Raw genomic sequence first — 20,763 nt, 5'->3', positions numbered from 1 at the left:
TCGCCCCAGCCACTTATGCACCTCACCACCTTTGCCGGGCAGTACCCTTCCTTTGCCAGAACACCTTGCTCTCTGCCGCTACCTGTCCTACAAGCGTCTGAGAAGCTGCCCTGCCCCCCATCTCCTCTATCTCACTGGTTCTGTGTGGGCAATGGGAGATGCCCACCAGATTCTGGGCACCAAGTTGAGTTCTGAGTGGGATCCCATCAGTCCATGAGCTCCTTGAGTCCGTGAGTCCTATGTCTTGTTCATCTGTGATGAGCCAGTGGCCAGCGCAGAACAGAACGGAAAGATGAGAAAAGAAAGAGGGGAAGACAAAGAAAGAAAGTATAAATCAAGTGAGAGGAAAGGGAGTAATGACAAGGAAGCTAACATGCCACCAGGTGGGAAGAATAGTCACGTCCAGGCCCCAGGCCTGCATTCCCGTAGGTCCCCATCAGCGGGACCCTGTTTCTCGTTCCACATTGTCGCACCTGCTCCAGTTCCGTTATGGTGCCTGCCTGGCCCCTCCATGGCCCATGGCCACCAGACCATTGTCTGTCTCTGAACCGAGCCGGCTTGGCCCAGCTAGTAAGAGCCCATGGTGCTGCCTTTAGTGAAGAGAAGACCACTGGGTCAGCAACAGTCAGGTTCGAGCTCCCAGCCACTGCGGCCTCAGCCGACGCTGGACAGTCACCAGGCACGGCTGCCTGGCTCTGCAGGACAGTCCCTCTCCTATCGCAGGCCCGTTCCAGCTCACCCCCCCTTGCTCTAAGAAAGGCTCCACCTTCTCTTGCTCCCTTCCCCTCCCCTCTCTTTTTCTGCCTCCCTCAGTCCTTCCCTTAGGCAGTCAGATTTGCTCAAGCTTCTGCCCTCTTAATTCTCTACCTCTCGTCCTCCCCATTACAGCTTAATTTCTGTGTGGAACTTTCTGCATGGCCCTCCATTGTCATCTAGAATCTGTTCACACCAAACCCAGGTCCTGCCGATGTCGCCAGTGACCTCCTCCTGGCTAGCACTGATGGGCACTCGGCCTGCCTCATGTGTCTTCTGGGACACGGGGACCTGCTGGCTCGTCTTGGACTCTTCCCTCGGCCTCGTGACAGGGACTCTGTCTCCTCCACACCTGGCCTGGTCAGCCTCCTCTAGACCTTTGAGTGTTGAGAGTGCCCCCAGGCTCGGTCTTGGGTCCCCTTCTCTTATGCATGTCCCCTCCCAAAGTGACCTCCTCCTCGCATGCTTCAGGTTCAAGCCAGACACTGTTAACTCCCATTTCCCTCTCCAGCCTCTGGGGTCCAGCAACTTACTTAACACCTCTTGGTAGGTTCAAAGGCACACTCAAAACTCATCATGCCCTGAACAGAACTTGTTTTCTCAATACGTCTCCTGGTTCCCGGCTCAGACGGTCCCCTGCCCCTGCTCGCCCACATCCATTCTGCTGGAGTCAGGCGTTGCTATGGCTCCTCTCTCCTTCACCTTGTCCTGACTTATTACCAATCTTACCTCCCTCTGGAGTCTGTCCACTCCCACCATCCTCTCCCATGGATCAGTCCTCACTGTGCTTCCTTCAGACTTTCTCCACCAGCAGCTAGGGTGATCATTTCAAAAATACATTATCTGACATGTCACCCTCCTGCTCAGAACCTGTTGCTCGCTCCCCCTCTTCTTGGAGACCCTGGAACAAGCTGCCCACCTCCAGTCTCAGCATCTGTTCCAGGAATGCTGCTACCTAACCCCCCCAACCCCTCACCTGTTCATTCTTCCAATCTCAGCTTACATGCTGCCTCTTCCCGGAAGCCCTCCCTGATCTATAGATAAGATCTGATTCCCCTGGTATGTTTCTTCCTTAGCACTTATCAGTTTGTAATTAACTGTCTGTGATTGTCTTCCTGTGATCTCCACAGGGTCCATTGCTCACTACTGAACACCACTCCTAGCACACTTCAGGTATTCAAATATTTTGTTGTTGAACAAATGGCCTAATTTTAGAAAAACGCACCTGGCAGTGTGCAGAGGACAGATTGGGGGAGGTAAGGAGGCTGCCGCACTGGGCTGGGGTTGGGGTGGGATGGGAGATGGTGCTGGGCCACAGTGCAGGCTCCAGGCACACTGCAAAGCCGGGATTTCAGCCCTGGGGTTCAGGCCCTGCGGGCTAGGGCAGGAGGGGACAGAGCCCCAACTGGACAAGAGAACCCCCAACTGCACTGAGCACTGCCCTGGGGAACCTGAGCGGGAGACAATGCCATGGCTGGTCCTCCTTCTCCATCTGTGCCCTCCTAGAGCCCCCCTCCCTTACGCCCTCAGGCACAAGGCTGGGCATGTGGTGGAGGTGGCGATGGGGTAGTTCCTTCATCTCCGGTGAACCGTGCGCAGCAGCAGCTCAGAGCCTCCTTCTCCTCTCCCTCCAGGGTCAACATCCTCTCTGAGGCATGAGATACTTATGTTGCCTCCTACCAGGGGACCCCCATCTCCATCCTGTCAGGCCTGGCTTTCTCCCCTCCTTGTACGGATGGCTTGAACAACACAGCAGGGAGAGGCAGCGGCGCCCCCAGGCAGTACCCTGTGGATGGGGCCCCAGGGCCAAGCCTGGGCTGCAGCAGGGCAGTGGGGGACGGCAGGCGGTGAGAGCCCCCCCCACGGCAGACACAGGACACTCGCTCGTGCAGCTGACACAAAGCGGCGGCCACCTCTCCCGGCCGTGCTCCCCACCCGCTCCACTCACAGGGCAAGCGCAGGCCCACTCACAGAGACAGGGGATGGACAGGATGGCACAGGGATGGGGGCGGGGGACAGGCAGGCTCGGCGGAGGAAGCGCCGAGGCCGGGCAGCGGTGTCCTATGGAGTGGTTTATTACGATTCCATCTGGAAGGCAGGCGGCAGCACACGAGCTCCAAGCCCCTGACACGTCCGCCTCGGGCGCATGCAAACAGTGCAACATGGTCAAGCGCAAACACGGGGCGACCGAGGCGACACGGAACACGGAATGGGGAACAAGGCTGGGCCCTGGTCCCTGGAGAGGGGCCTGGTCTCCCCAACCCTGCAGGGCAGGACAGGAAAAATAAGATTCGTACTTCTTGTAAAATGCCCATTTGCTGGGTACTTTCTTTCTCCTTATCTTGAAAAACAATAAAAAATAAACACACAGAAAAAAATCTCAAAAAAAGGAAAGGAATAAAACTCTAGGAAGGTGAGAGAGGGGAGGCCAGGAGAAACCCGGCTGTGGTGGGGCGTCTGCCTCCCGCTCCTCGGCCTCTTCCCTCCGCGGAGGGGCTCCCCACACCCCACAGGGGGGTCCATGAGAGAAGGTGCCAGGCCTAGGCGGAGTCCCTGGGGGCCAGAGGGGCGCAGACTGGGACACAGGAAAGAGGCCCACTGGGCTCAGTCAGGCTTGGGCCCAGCAAGTGGGGCATGAGGGCCAGTCTGTCCAGGTTCAGTCCCCACAGGCCCAGGGCCTGGGCAAGGCCTGCCGTCACAGGTGCAGCTCATGGCTTTTGATGTGCTCGAGCTGCTCGCGGAGCTGCAGGAAGGAGGGCCGCGCGGTGGCATCCAGCTGCCAGCAGTTCTTCATGACCTCGTAGACTGCAGGCGGGCAGCCGTCGGGGGCATCCATCTTGTAGCCCTTCTCCACCCGAGGGACGACATCCTTCAGGGGCTGCGGGCAGGCGGGGTATGAGTCTGTGCGGGGCCCAATCCCTGGAGCGGACCCCTACTCAGCATCCCTCTTCCGGGGTCCCCTTCAGCTCTGCCTCAGAGAGAGGCCCTGGAGGCCCCCATACCCTGCCAACCACTCCCTCATCCCCAGCCACGCCCCAGCACCCACACTCACAATTCTTGGATAAGGCACTCGCCCAAAGGAGTAGATTTCCCAGAGGAGGATTCCGAAACTCCACACGTCAGACTTGGTGGAGAATTTCTGCCAGGTGGATGGGCAAAGCAGTGTCAGATCCTGGGCATTTGGGGGTGGGGTGACCCGGGACCCCTGTCCACCACTGCGCAGGCTGGGGAAGCCCACCCACCTTCTCTCTCAGGGCCTCGGGGGCTGTCCACTTGACAGGCAGCTTGCCCGTGTCCTGGGTGCTGGAAGCCTCCTTGGTGAGGCCGAAGTCGCTGACCTTCGCCACGTTGTCCTCGGACACCAGCACGTTGCGGGCAGCCAGGTCCCGGTGGACAAAGTTGTTGCCCTCCAGGTATTCCATCGCCTCGCAGACGTCTCTGGGGGCGAGCCAGCCACAGGTCCCCTCAGATGGGGCTCCTATAGCAGGGTGGGCCCCCTCCCCCAGGGGCTGCTTCACTCACAGTGAGAACTTGAGGAGACAGTCTCCGCCCAGCACCGACCGACCCCGTGACCGCAGGTAGTCCACCAGGCTCCCCTGGGGCAGGAGACAGACCCACCGGCCCACAGGTCAGACTTGCCCTCCAGCCCTCAGGAGCAGCGGGCCTGGGGCTGGGGAAAGGGTGACACCCTGGGAGGTGTGAGGAAAGGGGCAGAGCACGGGAGGAGCTGGCACGAATATCAAAGTCTTATGCTGGACACTGTGCTCAGCCATTATCTCTTAATTCTCATCAATCTCCAAGGTAAACTTTGTTAGTATCTCCATTTCACAGATGAAGAAACTGAGGCTTAGAGGTGACACAACTTGTCCAAGGTCATAGTGAATAAGTGATGAGCCAGGACAAAAGCTGAGCCCTGGAGACAAATATCAGTTGGAGGGAGGGGACTGAGAGCAGGGTCCCAGGGTGTGTGTGTGGGGGGGCCTGGGGCAGTCGTGTTTCACTCCAGTGTGGGGGATGGGGCACGGGGCAGGCACGCACCTTGCCCATGTACTCGGTTACGATGTAGAGCCCGCCCTTCTCCTCCACAATCACGCCCAATAGCTGTACCAGGTTGCTATGCCGAAGTTGCCTGGGGCAGGATGGGATGGTCAGAGGCTGCCCAGCCTCTTCATCCCCTCCCTGCGCCAGGGGACCTCCCCACCCACCCCGGCCCAACTCACGTCATGACCGATGCTTCAGCCAGGAAGGCCTGGGCAGTGGCGTCGTTCTTAATGCACTTGACAGCGACTTTGTTCCCTCGGTAATCGCCCAGCATCACATCTGGAAAGAAAGAGTTGGGGGTTGTTCCCGGACTCCCCACAGTTCCTGGGACCCTCGAAGGGCTCCCAGCCCCTCCTGCTCACCTCCAAACTCCCCCTTCCCAATAGTCTGCAGCAGCTTCAGGTCCTTCATATTCAGCGCCCAGCCACCTGGGAGACGGGGAGGGGTGCAGTGAGCGGTGCTGAGGCTGGAGCAGAGTCACAGCAGGGCTCACCTCGGCTGACTGGCCTGTCATGTGTGCAGACCCTTGCAGGTCTCCAGAGCCTCTGGGATGGGGCAATGCCAAGAAGCCTGGGTAGCAGGAGGTGGGCAGGCAAGTGAAGACTGGGGATGGGGTGCCACTCACTGCGGAAGAACTCATCCTGGGCTGCCACTGTGCCCTCCATGACCTTTGGCTTGATGAGTCGAGTGCAGAGGCCATCAGCATCCGAGGTGTAGTGCTGCAGGGGACAGGGCAGGCTCACCAGCCGTTCACACGCACTGCCCAGGTCTGACCACCAGAGGGTGGCAGAGGCTCTCCCCACCCAGCCCTGAGTCCTTTGGGTGGGGGTGGTCCCTATTTCTGGCAGGGCTGGGGTTAGGGAGGCCAGAGCCTCACACACCTGGCCCACTGCCCACGGCACCCCATACCTAGGTGCTGGACAGACCCGCCATTGTTGCTACCAGCATTCCCAGGCAGAGGGCAAGCCCTGACTCAAGCCAGACACCAGCTGTGCCCAGGACCACCCCCTGCCAGAGGCCAAGCTGGGTTGCAGGGGGAGGGAGCTGAGAGTGGGTGTGGAAAGCATGTGGGAGGCTGCCTGGGGCTACCGGATGCCAGGTGTGGCCTGGCAAGGCCTGGCAGAGCTGGCCTCAAGAGCTGCAGGGCATTAGGGTACGTCCATGCGGGAGCCGGCGCCCGGGGACTCTGGCCATCCAGGTGCAGCTCACGAGGACATGCTTATGTACACACACTTGTGCAGGCAGTTCTGTGAGTGGCTTGAGGGAAGCTGGTTCTGAGATAAGACAGACTCAAATTCAAGTCCTAGCACCTCAAATTTATAGCTGCGTGGCCTCAGGTGGGGTGCCTTAACGGCTCTGACCCTTCATTTCCTGAAATGGGTAGTGCCCCCCTCTCTGTGAGGGCAGTGTGGGGCCAGAGACCCACCCCGGCACATAGCAGGCCCCCATGGAGGACGAGGACTCTCCCCGTCACCCGCCAGAGCGGTGGCGGCCGCTCACCTCCACCAGCTGCATGAGGTTCTCGAAGTACACCTCCTCGTCGATGCTGAGCTTGCTGGCGTGGTACATGATGCGGTAATGCTCCACCTTCCCGTCGCAGCTCACGCACAGCGTGTAGTCGCCGGGGTAGTTGGTGCTCTCCCGCACCAGGAACAGGCCCGTCTCCGGCGGGCACAGGAGCCGCTCCGCCTGCTCCCGCGTGATCTTACCATGGAACCAGCTGGGGGACGTCGGGCCAGGGGTCACAGCAGCCCAAGGCTACAGAGCCTAGTGACCCCAGCAGCCCCACTGCGTCTGCCAGGCTCCACTTTCGGGAGGCCCTCCCCCTGGGGCCACCCTTCCCTCTTCAGTCCTAGCCCCATCCACCCCCAAGGTCCAGCACCCACACCCTTCTCCTCATGGCAAGAAGCCCTCAGGATGTCCCAGCTCTTTCCTCGGGCCTCCCTGCTTTCCTGCCTCTCTTCTGGGGGAACCGGGCCTCCGTGTCCTCCCTCCTTCCCCGCCTGGAAGAGGACGTTCCGCAGTGGTACGCACGGCATGAGGCTGAGTTTGGTGCCGGCCTTCACGCCCTCCCGCTTCTGGACGTAGTTGGCTGGGATGATGCCCTCACGGCCCACCTTATTCTTGGCTTTGTACCAGTTTGGGTCCTGGGGAGAGGGCAGCTCAGACATGCGCTCAGGCCCATGCTTCCCTGCAGGGGAACCAGGACCCAGAGGTGGGAGGCCAGGTGGGGTGGGTGTGTGAGGTGCGTTACCTTGGTGACAGCCACAATGGTGAGCACGTCGCCCTTGCAGAAAGGAAGGTCCTGCTCGGCTGTGCCGAGGAAGTTGTACTTGGCAATACATTCTGTACCGGACGGCCAGGCGGCCTGCAGGGCAGCAGACAAGTGGGCGGATGCAGCCGGGCCTCTCCACCCACCTGCCCACACCTCCGAGGCCACAGACCTTGGCTGGCGCCCCCTCCCACAAGAACTCTGGGTCCCCTCCAGCTGAGATTCCCCCGCTGCTCCCATCTCGAGGGTCCTGTGTCTGAGTGCACCCTGGAATTCTACTTTGTTGAAAGCCAGGGCTGGGACAGAGGGCTGGGAACAAATCGATCTGAACCCTCATTCTCTCTTCTGCTCAGCACCCCCATGGGGGTGGTAGGGACGCTCACTGGCCTAGACCCCGCCCCCGTGGTACCTGTATTGCTGACATCTTCTCAGAAGACCTGGCGTCCCGTGTCACAGGAAGGCTGCGCTGTCACTTGGTACCATGGGAGCTGTGGGAAGAAAAGCACGATTGAGGAGGGAGGGGTGTAAGGAGATGGCTCCCTGTCCCAAGTCACTGAGATCCCAGTCCTTCCCCACAGCAATATGTCCTGGTGCCACCGGTGCCCAGGGCTGGGACTGGGGGCAAGGGTCGTCCTCCCCAGTCCTCCCCCAGCAGGCTGAGGGCCCTGAAGCAGGGAGGGGGCAGGAGCATGAGGGCCGAGGACCACTGGGGACAGAGGGGGCCACCAACCCTCAGCCCATGGGGGGGTCTTACTGCCCGACAGAGTGGCTAACAGGCCAAGAAGGTTTGGGGGCTGGGGATCACCAGTGCCACCTGCCCCATCCTCCCCCAGCCCCGATGCTAGCTAACTGGTCTGTGGGGGAAGGGGGCCCAGGGCAGTTCTGTGAACCTGAGGAAGGTGCTGTGTGACTTGAGAAAGCCACCTGTCCTCTGTGGGCCCCTTCGCCTATGAAAACTTGCCCAGGCAGTATCTCTAAAGCCAAGGTACACCAACCCCATGGCCTGGTTACCCAACTGTGTGCACACCCAAGGGAGAACAGGACAGGTGTCCACTGCAGCACGATTTATTACAAACCTCAAACTGGGAACTGCCCAAATGCCCACCAAGAGTCAGATGGATAAAGTGTGGGATGCCCATGGAACAGTGGACTGCAGCAAACATCAAGCTACAGGTATGAGACCACACCAATGAACGTGCAGACATGTCACCCAAGAAGCCAGACACAGACAAGCACATGCCATGTAGTTCCATTCGTATAAAGTTCAAAATCGGGCCAAATCCACGATGGTGACTGCTCTTGGGAAGGGGCAGTGACTGGAAGGGACGTGGGGGGGTGGGCGGCTCAGGGTGCTGGTTATGCGATTGTCTGGTCCAGTGGGGGGAGGTTCACTGTTGTTCACAGAGCTGTACCTTGTTGATCAGTGTACTTCTTGGTGCGTATGTTTTCTTCAAAGGTTGACTCCTCTGAAGAGCCACCCGAGCCAACCCCACCCCTACAAGCACCAAGCCAACCCATTGGCACACATGTGCTTGTACCTGTCTGAGGAAGCAGGGGCTGGGGCTACTGTTCTCTTTTACAGATGAGGAAACTGAGGCTTAGACTAGGTCAGTGACTCCCCACACTCACAAACATGACCTACCCCAGGCCAGGTAGTGGGGGAAGGCCTCTGAGTGGAAGTGGCTGGGGGTGTGAGGTGAGCAAGGGCTGCAGAGCTTTTGACGGATGCCTGCAGGAGAGAGTGCTGGGGCTGAGCCCTGAGCTGCAGAGGGCACCCCAGGTTAGTGTGACAGCCTGAGCAAAGGTGCTGGGGGAGAGACAGGTACAGCGATGCGAAGCTGGCCTAGCTGGCAGCCCTGGTGAGGGAAACTGGGAGACAGACCCTGACCATCTGAGCAGCCACCAGTCTGCTGTGGGCACTGCTCGGAGTGGGCCTGGCATAGGGGCATCAAATGCCAATCTGAGGGACCAGAGTTTGCTTCTGATGGCCAGGGGCCTGGGGGGTCTCAGCAGCAGAGCATGTGGTCTTGGAAAGAAGGAGCCAGAGAACAGACCTGTGAGAAGCAGCACCGCTTCCGGGCCACACTCCTGGTTCTAGAGTCAGGTAGAGTATGCAACCTCTGCTGAGTATGCAACTAGGGTGAATGACTCAACCCTTCTGAGCCGCAGAGCCCTTACCCTGAAAGGTGGGGACAGGGATCCCCTGCAAGCAGGCTGTGGAGGGAGTGGAATGAGGCCCAGAATTACCTGGCACAGGGCCTGGCATAAACCTCACCCAATGCCCCAAAAGCCAGCCGGTCAACCTCTGCCATCTGACAGGGAGACTGAGGCCCAAGGGGGATGAGCCTTGCCCCCCCAACCATCATACACATGCACGACTGAGCTATCTGGAGTACAGCAACCACGCCCTGGGCTCCTGTGGTCTACATGCTGTGCGAGCTATAAGCTCCTTACCCCCATTTTATGGAAGCAGAAACTGAGGCTCTCAAGGTTGAATGATTTTCCTGAAGCCACAGCCCAGACCTTGAATTGGGGCCCCCAGTCTTCAGGCCCTTCTGAATAGAGGCTCTGCTAGCTCTCCATAGCCTCACACCTCCTCTTCCCCCCATAACTCGAAGCCACTGCAGGAGGGCGTGGAGGCTGTGGCACCATTAGTCACCCTCCCAGCTGTCAGTTTGCAAACACTCCTTTCCTGGCCTGCAGCAGCTGCCGCCGCCTCCCCACTGACTTGATGATAATAATAAAAATAATAACAGGCCCTGTTTTCTGAGCACTTACTCTGTGCCAGGCCTTGTCTTTGGCAGGTTATGGCTCATCAAGTCCTCTAACAACTGAGAGAGAGGCAACTGTTATCCCCATTTTACAGATGGGGACCCTGAGCAAGGCCAGGAGGCAAGGTGGCCTTGCCTGAGCTCACACCTCAAGTGAGAATCCTTGCCCGCAGACAGCTGAGCTCTCAGGCCAGTCCCCCGCCCCGTGCCTCCCTGCCTCCTCTACCCACACCATGCCAGCACCACACTGGCCTAGGAGAGCATGCGCACTGGAGCAGAGAAGCAAGCAGTGCTGAGAGGAGGGGCAAGCCCAGGCGGCAGTGGTCAGCACGGGCTTCCTGCAGGGGTTGGGCTTGGATGACAAGATCTGGAGAGAAGAGGGAAGAGCTAACCTCTCCCCTTTGCTCTGCTGGCTGCGGCCTGGGGACCCAGTATCCCCATCTGCACAATGGGTTGGTGGTAACTCTGCAGCTCCAGGGCTAGTGTAAGGGCTGGATTGCCGCCTCTCAGTACCAGGAACAAGACCTGCCTTGACACAGAATCCCTGCCTGCAGGAGCTCTGGACTCTGACGGCTCCTCCCTGGCATAGCCAGGAGGGCTCAGCAGCCTCCCAGTTTGGGATCCCTCCTTAAGGCCCTGAGGGTCCAGCTGGCCACCCCCTCCAGGTCAGGGACTAAGAGCCAGAGAGGCTGTCCTGGGTCAGGCACGGGGGACCCTTCCCGGGTGGTGCGAACCTGGCTTCAGGCCACTGTGGAGGCAGCAGGAACACTGGCCTGGAAGTCGGGGCTCTGAGTCCTGTTCCTCGCTCTGCCACCAATTTTGCTGTGTGACCTTGGGAAAGTCACTTGACCTTTCTGAGACTTGCTGGTGCTCCAGCAGCTCAGCTACACCTGTTTCCCACCTGCTGTTCTCACATCAGCGTTGGCATTTCCTTCCCACTCCCTCCCCTTGCTCTACCCAGGGAACTTCCACTCAGCCTTCAGGGCACAACGGAAGCAATGCTTCTGCTGCACATGTGTCTAAAAAATATGTGGTGGGACAGTCCCTGCAGCACTGTTTGTAATAGCAAGAGATAGGGAGACAATCCTTATGCCCGTTAATAAGGGACCAAGTAAATAAATGACCAACTACCCCTAAAAGAGAACACCAGACTCCAGATGTGACGGGACACAACAGCTCTAGCTGACGGGACACAACACGCTTCATGACAGAGTAAGGAGAAATGGCAAAAGCGGGCCCAAGTCATCGAAGGAGAAGCTGCTGGACCACCCGACCGATGAACCAGAAAGAGGAAAGACACCTTCACAATAGGGAGGCCTGGCAGACCCCTCGTTAACCAAATGCTTACATGAAGCATCACCAACAATGAGAGAAGCGACACTGCCTGCCTCCTGTGCCGGCCGGCGCACCGAGGAGGACACAGCTTCCACGGCGGTATTCTGCCGAGCTGTCTCACCTGACTCCCACCAGGAAGATGCAACCCGGCCCGAACGACTGGCCTGGACTCCTACAGCCCGTCATGAATGACAAAACAAACAAAGGCCGCGGCATATTCTAGATTAAATAAGACACCAAAGGAAGGCCCACAACAACATGACAAATACGCAGGTGAAGGATGTGTCATCCTTGTTGTGGGAACTGTTCTGCGACATGTACACATATCAAGTCATTACATTGCACACTTTAAACTTACACCGTGTTATATCAACTATATTTCAATAAAGCTGGAAAAAAGAAAACATGACAATAAGATTCAATGAGTCATTCTGAATCGGATTCTGCTTCAGAGGCAAAAAATAGCTATAAGAATCATTTGGGGACAACTGGGAAAAGGGAATGTTAGATAATATTAAGTGTGACCACGGTACTGTGATTATGGAAACGACCATGCTCAACTACTTGACAGTGAAAGCTGTGATGTCTACAACTAACACTCAAACAAATCAGCAAAACAACACATGTACACACAGGTCTATGCATCCAAAAGAACAGGTAAAGCAAAGGGGGCAAAATGTTCAGAACTGGCGAATCTGGGTAAAGGGTATATGGGTATTCATTATACTATTATTTCAGCTTTTTGGTAGGTCTGAAACACTCCAAGGGCTGTAAGAAAGAGCAAGTATACGGTCTACCCCAAACTGTGTTTTTAAGGGGACATACAATTCACCCGCAAATTCAGCTATGCGCAGGTTACCTTTGAAAGACAGAGGAAACTGATGACCAAGTCTGCCTCTGGGATGAGAAGGGGGTGCATCGAATTCAAGGGAAATTTCCTTTCCACTGTGTATTTTGTCCTTTTTGACTTTTTTTTTTTTAACTCCATGCATCTCCCCTAAAAAAAATACTGAAAATCCATAACTTTTGGAAAGCCACTTGTACCAGGAGCTTCCCGTGGTCCCCCAGCTGTGCTGGCTGTCCCGGCCGTCACAGCCTCTCACACATGCCCACGCTCCACCCAGCAAGAACAGCGCTGGTCCTGGCCTGGGAGCTGTGCAGGGGAGGAGCTGGGGGCTCATGCATGTCCCCACATGGGCTGGGCCCACAGTGGCTGCTGGGTAAATGAGTGCTGAATGAATGAATGAACCAACAAACAAAAGGGGGAAGCTAGGCTGACTGCACCACATTGAGGTCCCATAACCAATGGGACTATATTTAACCCCAAAGGACAGCAGCTGTCACCCCACCCCCACAGGGCTAGGGGACGGGGAACCTTGGAACTTTGTGAAGTCAATGCTTCACTCTAACTTTCTGTCGCAAAGCCTGCTCCCAGCAGTCCTTGCGCCGGGGGCCCGGGAACAGGCTGGGCATTGTGCCCAAGCACTGAGGTCAGTGGCCACAGCCTCAGGCAGGCCTTTACTGGGAGCCTAGGCTGGCAGGGTGGAGCGGGGTGGGGGGAAGCCCAGAAACTCCAGCCCTGGTTTAGACCCCCACAGCCAAGCACACACTGAGGACCAGGGTAGGTCAAAGGGCTCCTGCCCTGACCTCTCACCAAAACGACTGCCTAATGGGGCGTGGGAGCCTTCAGTAACTGTTTACACCCAGCTAAAAATACCCACTGAAAGGGGAAGTGCACAAGAGACCTGGGGGAGTGCAGGGCCATGGCCCCCAGGGACTCTGGTTCTGCCACAGGACCCAGCTGGAGTCTGGGGGGCGGGGCACGGGCAGCCACTAGAGGCGCGAGGTCCACCTTACCTTCTCATTCTCTACACCAGTGTTCCAAGAGCCTCCCTTGGCACCCAGCCCCATATTTTGTGGGCAGGGATGGGAAAGAGGAGGAAAAGGCTCAGGGGGTCCTGTCCGTGGGGCCCCAAGAACTCCACTCGATGCCCCAACAAAATGCAGACCTGCTGCTGTCCTCCTGGCTACCAGACGGTCAGTCATGGCCAGGTGTGCTCAGTACATCAACAGACAGGAGACAGGGCCACAGGGAGGGCTTCCAGGAAGAAGGGGCGGGGGCTGGGGGCACTGTGCGGGGCCATGCTAGGTCAGGCCAGGCTGAGGATTTCAAACTGGTGCACAGGGAGGTAATTAAGGCTGAGGAGGGCTCAGGGTGAGGGCCCAGGAGGCTCGGTAGCCGAGGGAGGTTTCCCAGGTCACAGGACAGGTACAAGCAGAACTGAGTCTCCAATTTGGGCAGCTCCCTCCGAAAGGGCAGTGCACCTGAGAAGGGCGAGGCGCTGTCAGCAGTCGGGCTGGTTCGGCAGCACTAACATCAGCCCCACCTCTGGTTCTGCAAAGGACACCCAGGCTGCAGGCACTAGACGCCCTGGCCACGCACCAGGCCGTGGGGGTGGAGGGTCCCCACTGACCTTGGCAGGTGGTCCCAGAGCCCTCACCACTGCGCAGATGTCTCAGGGTCGGGCAGCTGTCAAACTGGGCACGAGACCCTCGGAGACGCCTAAATTTCCCTGGGGAACAGGGGAGTGCTGGAATGATGGCCCCAATTTGGCTCCAGTGTGTGTTGCCTGGCCCCTTCCCCACCCTTGGCCCGTCCTCAGCCTTCAGCACCCCTGCCCTAAGGGGAGGGCCGAGTTTAATGGCTGAAAAATGTTAAAACGAAATTACAGCAACTCACTGGCTTTTTTTCCTGACCCCACTGGCTTGGTGGCACTGGAAATTCCGTGTAGCGGTGTGGGAGGGGTGGAGGCTGGAGAGGCCGCCAGTGGGAATCTCCTCCCCTGTGGGAGCCCCCTGCGGCTGGAGGCTGACACTCCTGGCCCAGAAAGGTTTCTAATTACCGCTCAGGAGCCTAATTACCTACATCACTGGGCAGTGGGGGCTGGGGCCTCCTCAGCGCCCCCCAAGCCTGACCCTGAGCAGCGGCTGTGGTGTTTGCATCTCCATTTGCCTACATTTACTTACAGCCTCTCCGCACTGACCTCCAACAAGCCCTTCACACCGTGCAGCTCCTTGCCCCTCCCCGACGTCTCCTAGTCAGGTTACAGGCGGGGAGACTGAGGCCCAGAGGCCCATGGGCTGTCTAGAACTTTGGTCCCAGATTCCTGGTCTCCCCATCTCAGAATGGGACCCCCAGAACACAGAGCTCGGAAGGGAAAGCGATGGGGGCCCAACACAGGACATCCAGCTTTGCTGCCACGTGAGGGAGGAGGAGGATAGCAACACCTCTCCCAGAGGGACGGGCTACAAAAAGGAAAGCACAGAATGAGAGCCTCCTGAGCCATCCTGCCTCAGTTACTTTATCCCCCAAACCCTGTCAGTTTCCCTGCTGATCTGTCTGACAGATGAGGAACCAGCTCTGAGCAGGGTCACCGGCTTCTAAGGGGTAAAACAGGGAGTTGAGCTCAGAACTGTCTGAACGTGGTCAGGAGAAAAACCCCCAACCTTCCCGTGGGCAGGACAGATGACATTGTGAAAATGGACAGACAGGCGGCAGCCGGTCGGCTCAGCTGGTTAGAGCGCGAGCTCTGAACAGTGTTGCCGGTTCGATCCCCACATGGGCCAGTGAGTTGTGCCTCCTGCAACTAGATTGAAACTACTTGACTTGGAGCTGATGGGTCCCGGAAAAACACAAATAAATAAAAGTTTACAAAAAAAAAAAGAAAAGAAAAAGGACAGATAGGGGAAGTCTGCCCAGAGTTTGGCCTTCCTGCTTTGGGAAACACAGGTTAGCTACATCTGCGCCCACTCCTGACTGCCATACTCGGTCTCACACAGAGAAGCCGCAGCCCTAGAGAGGGTAGAAGCTTCAAGCAACGACCTCTGCCCGCACCCTGCTTCTTCCGCAAATGCTTATTGATTTTCATGGCCCTTCCCTTCCAGGAAGCCCTCCTGGCTGCTCCAGCCTACGCAGATCCCCAGCTTCTGCGATCTGCGCTCCCACCAGCCCTGCCATGAAGTGGGAACCACAGGACTGCCCTAACTGACTCCTCTCTGAGTCTGATCTCCCCTACTGGCCAGCAGGGGAGCTCACAGGGTTCCTTCTTCATTCTCCCCTCCAGTCTCACTGCAGTGTGGACAACACAGGCCACAGATGCCCAGGTCTGGATGAGGACCAGGTGCTGGGCAGGGCTGAGAAGCAGCAGCCAGGGTGGGCAGGCGTCAGATGACACCAGGTTCTCACCCACCCACAAAGCTTCCACCTGTGCGGAGAGCAGGACAGGCAGAGGGGAGCACCCGGCAGCCTCTCTCCTACTTGCTCCTGCAACTTGGGCCCAGACCACGGAAGGGGTGGGGGCGGGGGAGGCGGAGGGAAGCTGCGGTTGGAGGCCCAGCCCCACCGAGGCGTATACAGCGAGTGTGTGATGAGAAGCTGCTCTCATCACAGTATCTCAAAACCAGGAAGAGAAACTGAGCAGGCAGAAAGGGTGAGATGGGCGGCATGGGGCCCTCAGGTCCCTGGGGGCCTACCAAGGAGAGCTCTCAGACAGTCACTGGATAGACCACTTTGTCCTTCTGGGCCTCAGTTTCCCCACGGGAAAAGTGGGATTCTCTCCCTGGTCCTGCCAACCTGCCCGACTGGTGCAGGCTGCATCATCCGAGGTCTCGCTGAGACCCCACAATTGGTGAAGCACTCCCAATACCCCAGTGGGCTTTGGCCTCTCCTGGAAGAAGGGGCTTGGCCCCCCGAAGCTAGTCCCGCCTTGCTCGCTTCTCCCCTCAGCCACGCAGGGAGCACACTAGCTCTTCCTTTACCAGCTCCTTATTTTTAGGTCTAAATTTGACTTTAATCATTACTTAGCAGATTCTATTTCCAGCCCTTGGATGAAGGGACCCAGAGGAGAGGAGAAAGGGAGGTAGTGCTCCTTGCCTAGTGGGGGGGTGGGGGTGGTGGCCTGCTCCTCCACCCATCCTGTCCCCAACCAAGGAGGGGAGGCACTGAGAAACATCCAAAGGGCTCACCCCAGCCAGGCCAGCATCTTGGAGAGGACCCCACCCTGTGACCTCATCCCAGCCCAAGCTGTGGGACAGGAGGGCAGCTGTAATACCCACTTCCCCTGCACCAGGCCAGAGGTCTGGCAGCCAGAGTTCGAGGTCATGCACTGAATAGGCCATCTAGGGCAGACCCTCTGCCTGGGGTAGTCCTGGGTCATCCCAGGGTCATCTGGGGCTATGGTCTCCTAGGCTCAGGGGTGCCATGCTGAGACTGGTTTCCTCCTCCCGTCCAAGGGGGTGGTCCCAGGAGGGCACTCCCAGTTCTCTGGTCTCCAGAGAAGCAGAACAAGAGGAAGCACGCAATGTCACGGGAACGCACACTCAGGTTAGATGGGGAACACCTACCAAGGAGGAGGACGCTGACACACAGGACTTCCCCAGGGATCTGTTGGCCACCTAGGTCCTCTTCAACTCCCAGCCGGGGGAGCCCTAATATCCCTGCCTGCCCCAGCTTCCTCCTTGCCCCGGGCCCTGGGAAAGGGTGCGGAGACAAGGCTGGCTGAGGGTCAGAATGCCTGGGTTCCCTGCCCAAGTCTCAGCTTTTCCAGGGAAAGTAGGCCTCTATCTCCACTGGGGAAATAAGGGGCCTGCCTAGGAAGTAGCCAAAGCTGGGGGACGGGAGAGAGCTGGGATCTCAGAGAAGAGGCCTTGTTCACTCAGCTCCGATGCTGGGAGAAGGATGGGTAAGGTCAGGTCCCAGAAACCGACCAGTAACCCATCTTCTCAGGGCCAGGCCATGATCTGGGCCAGCCAATCACAGGGTGACAGGAAGGCAGCAGGCAGGAAGGCGGGACAGGCACCAGCCAGAGCAGTCCAGAGTCTCAGGGCCAGAGGGTTTTAGAAGGGCCCCGGGCCACAGAGCAACCCTTGGCTGGTGAGTCACCAGCCACCACTAGCCAGCATCTTCTCCACAGTCTGTGGTGGGCACTCCATCAACAATGCCCCCTCCCCCGCCCCGACAAAGTGCCTGTGACGGCCAGGGGCTGTGCCAGGCACTTTCTAGCACCTTGGTGCATTCATACTGCCCGCACATTCCCCTCTGGAGCAGGGACACTGTCCCTGGTGTGTACATCGAGGAACCCTGGCTCAAACGGTGACCTGTCCAAGGTCCCTCCTCCCAGGCCTAAGTGGCATAGCTGGGCCTGGAAACCAGGTTGGATGGGTGTCAAGTTGCCTGCTCTCTCCGATACTCCTGGCCGCTTTGCGGGCCTGTAGCAACCACCACCCCAACAACAGTCAGAAAACAACAGTGCATACGCTTAGTAAGAGGGTCTGGGTAGGGTTGCTGTGGCAGCTATTTGGAAAATTCTACAGCTTTCCCGAGGCAACATTACACAGACCGTGTAGCAGCATGAGAAAATGCCCACAGACACAGTATTAAATGAAAAAAGTTGTCACGGCATGCACACTGAAATGACAATAGCGACGAAGGAAAAAAACCCAGGAAAGACTGGCAGGGAACTCCAAAATGCTAGTCACTGTGCCAGGGAAGAAACAGTGGGTGATTTTTGTTTTGTTTTCTACATTTCCTGTAGTGCTTTGTTACTTTCTAAATTAAGAAACTAATACATACATAATTTTCTCGTAATGAGTGCAGACTCACTTCCCTGGGCCCTGCCTGCCCCCAGCTCTGGCCCTGGTGTCTGGGACAGTTTCTACCATGGCAAAGCCCCTCAGACTCGTGACGGTCTCTCCTTACTTTCTCTTTCCTGTACCAAATACCTCTGCTCTTTGGGGATTATGTGTCAAGGCTTTGAAATTCCTCAAAAGATGGAGGCCAGAACTGGACCCAGGCTGTCCTGCCCATTCAGGCCACCTGGCGGCTTGCTGGGGCAGCTAACTGTGGCTCCTGGGCCTCGGCCCCCGCCTGTACGCTCTGTAGTGTCTCAACGTCTTGGGGCCCAGTGTCCCCTGCAGTGGTGCTGGGGACTGTTTTCTGGTCCTTCCTTGCCCCCGATCCAACAAAGAGAAAAGCAGTCACTTCTGAGAGGGAGGAAGGCACCTAGCTCACCAGGTAGGAAAACACATCCCTGCACATGTGCCAGCCTGCAGCCAGACCCCTTTCTACAAAGGCCACAAGACCCCGGCCACCCGGGTACAGCTCAACCATGTCAGGCCTCAGCCCCAACCCCAGGCTGGAAAGGAAGTTAGGGCTGGGTGAGGGGAGCCTCACAGGCCGACCTCATCTGGGTCCTCTCCACTGTGCACGTCAGGGAGACTGGAAAAAAACTTTTAATCAAGGGCAGAGCCTGAGCAGGGCCCCAGACATGGCTCGGCGTCCTCCAGGGAAACTCCCACCCTTCCAGGAACAAGAGGACCCTACCACACTCCCAGTCTCCCTCCTGCTGCCTTCACCCTGGGGTCCCATCAAGAAAGACGCTGAGATCCCCATGTGTGGGGAGCTTGGAACAGGCCCCTGGGTGTCCCCTGAAAATGCTCCTATGCCAAGGCTGTGGGATGCTCCCTGTGGAAACAGGGTTCTCACCTTCCCCATGTGGATCCCGTTCACGCTCTGAATCTGGCTGTTCCTATGCCATCTGGGCCAAAGGTGTGGGAGGGCAGGGTCACGACGGAATACCAGGCTATTTCAGCTCAGTTCCAGGGCCACACCAGACAGGTTCCCCCATATCCTCACCAGTGGGACCCAGCGTCAGGCACCAGGGGGTAACCCCAGGGGCAGTGCAGATGCCTGAGCCCATACCCAGGCAGAGCTGGGGCCGGAAGTCCTCTGCCTCCTCTACAGGCCTCTGTAGGGGAGCACATGCTCACCCCACAGGGTCCCTTGGGCCAGGATGGCGGCCTGTGTCCCTGGTGAGTGAAGGTGCTTGCCTGGCTGCCCTCCACCTACAGCAGTTCAGCTCTGTAGAGTGGGGGATGGACGGATAGTCAGCAAAGCTCTGCCAGAAGCCTGCGGGAGCAACTTCCCCCTCTGAGCCTCAGTTCCCTGGTCTACTAGGAGGGGAGAGGAAGGGAACCCCTAGTTAAGTTCCAAGGATCTGGTGGCTGGACACGCCCCTTCCTGATACCTGGCCTGGGCCCTGAGGAGCCTGGGAGAATGGGCTAACCAGGCTGCCAGGAGGTGGGGGCATGGTCCTAATGCCCAGTGTCACCTCTACCCAGGACAGAGGCCCTGCCCAGTTTCCCCACCCAAGGGTCAGAGGTTCCTTGGCTTAAGCCTGGTTTTCTGGGAGGCTGAGGGTGACAAGCTCAATCTCTGGGCCCTGGGATTCCTAGAGCAGGCAGGGCCTCTGTTGGGAAGCGAGGGAGGGGTCATAACCAGGCAGACCAGGGAACCTGCAGGGAGGCCCTGGGTATGGAATGACAAACTGCCCATTCTCCAGGGCTCTGGACCAGGCTGACCCCTTCCCTCCCGGCTACAGCCAGACCCCACACGGGGGAAACAGGCGGAGAGACTCGGCTGGCCTGAGCAAAGTCTGTGGGGGCTCATAAGGCAGTACTTCCCTCCTGTGCTCCCCTCCCAGTCGGGCTGACAGTGACTCCCGGGAGAATTCGAAACCGGGAAGGAGGGGGTAAGGGAGGTGGGGGATGGGAGTGGACGCGACGGCAGCTGCAACAGCAGTAACAGAAGCGGGACGTGAGACCGCCACCCTCCTCCCTCGGGAAATACTCAAACGCACTCACCTTTCAGGGCACTGCGGTCCGGGCCACCTCGCTTTGGGCAGCATTAGCGGCCTGCGGGACGGTCCATGCCGCCAGGGGAGAGGGGAGGGGCGCAGGGGTCCCCGGAGGATGCGGTACAAAGAGGTAGGGGTGCGAAGAGAGGGTAAGGAGGGACGGCCAGACGGACGCAGGGGGCAGCCGCGCGGCCAGGGTCGGGGAGGGAAGAAAGGCGGGGGAAGGAGGGCGAGAGGGAACCGGGGGAGGAAACAATGTAGCCGGCGCGGCCCCGGCAGAGTTCCGTTTCCGAACGCCGCCACCAAGGTTTGATTTTGGAACGTCGCGCCGGCTGCCGGGGGCCGCCCAGGACGCGGGGGGCTCCCCGCGCTCCACGCCCCGGAGGCTCCGGCGGCCACAGGCTGGCTGGGGCGGGAGGGACCGCTGGCTGGAGGGACGGTCCCGACGGCGGCGAGGCCGGGTGGTCGCCCCACTCGGACCCCACCCCGGCAGGACCCCCGACAGGGTGCGGGGTGGGGCGGGAACGGGAGGGCGGTGGCGGGCTCGGCGGCGGCGGCCAAGCTCAGCTCGCCCGGGGCTCTGCTGGGAGGAAGCTCACAGGCCTGGCGAGAGGAAGCGCGGCCCGGATCCTCCGCCCGCGGCAGCGCGCCTGCGCGAGGGGGCCTGCCAGGCGTGCGGCGGGGCGTGGGCCAGTGGGGCGTGGGCCGGCGGGGGCGGCGCCCCCTGCCGGGCGCCGGGGGTACTACGGGGGGTGTGTCCGCGCCCACGCCCTGCCCCCACCTGCAGGCCTGCGATGGAGGCTCCCGAAGGTCCCGCGCAGTGGGCCGACCAGCCCGCCTTGGAGCCACCTGCAGTCTTCCCTGGGCGCAGCTTCTTCCCGGATGTAGAAGCGATTGA

General features: G+C 58.8%; 1 protein-coding gene across 3 annotated transcripts; it reads right to left on the bottom strand.

The window, feature by feature from the left end:
• Nucleotides 1–2,805: 2,805 nt before the first annotated feature.
• On the bottom strand, nt 2,806–20,505 carry CSK (C-terminal Src kinase). 3 transcript variants are annotated; one of them, XM_019750999.2, is made up of 13 exons: nt 19,873–20,505; nt 7,476–7,554; nt 7,049–7,162; nt 6,829–6,941; nt 6,295–6,514; nt 5,420–5,513; nt 5,157–5,222; nt 4,974–5,073; nt 4,792–4,882; nt 4,276–4,349; nt 3,996–4,191; nt 3,806–3,892; nt 2,806–3,631 (listed from the first exon to the last, which is right to left on the bottom strand). In XM_019750999.2, exons 2-13 carry the CDS (start codon nt 7,488–7,490, stop codon nt 3,449–3,451), a joined length of 1,353 nt encoding a protein of 450 aa, XP_019606558.1. In that variant the 5' UTR covers nt 7,491–7,554; nt 19,873–20,505; the 3' UTR covers nt 2,806–3,448. The 3 variants fall into 3 exon arrangements, with proteins under 3 accessions (XP_019606558.1, XP_019606559.1, XP_074184387.1); XM_019751000.2 differs by lacking the exon at nt 19,873–20,505 and adding an exon at nt 18,716–19,090; XM_074328286.1 differs by lacking the exon at nt 19,873–20,505 and adding an exon at nt 13,913–13,935.
• Between the last annotated feature and the right edge of the window lie 258 nt (nt 20,506–20,763).

The sequence above is a fragment of the Rhinolophus sinicus genome, linkage group LG03, assembly GCF_036562045.2.
Source record: "Rhinolophus sinicus isolate RSC01 linkage group LG03, ASM3656204v1, whole genome shotgun sequence".
In the NCBI taxonomy this organism is placed as follows: Eukaryota; Metazoa; Chordata; class Mammalia; order Chiroptera; family Rhinolophidae; genus Rhinolophus; species Rhinolophus sinicus.
This window is presented reverse-complemented; position numbering and strand designations above follow the sequence as displayed.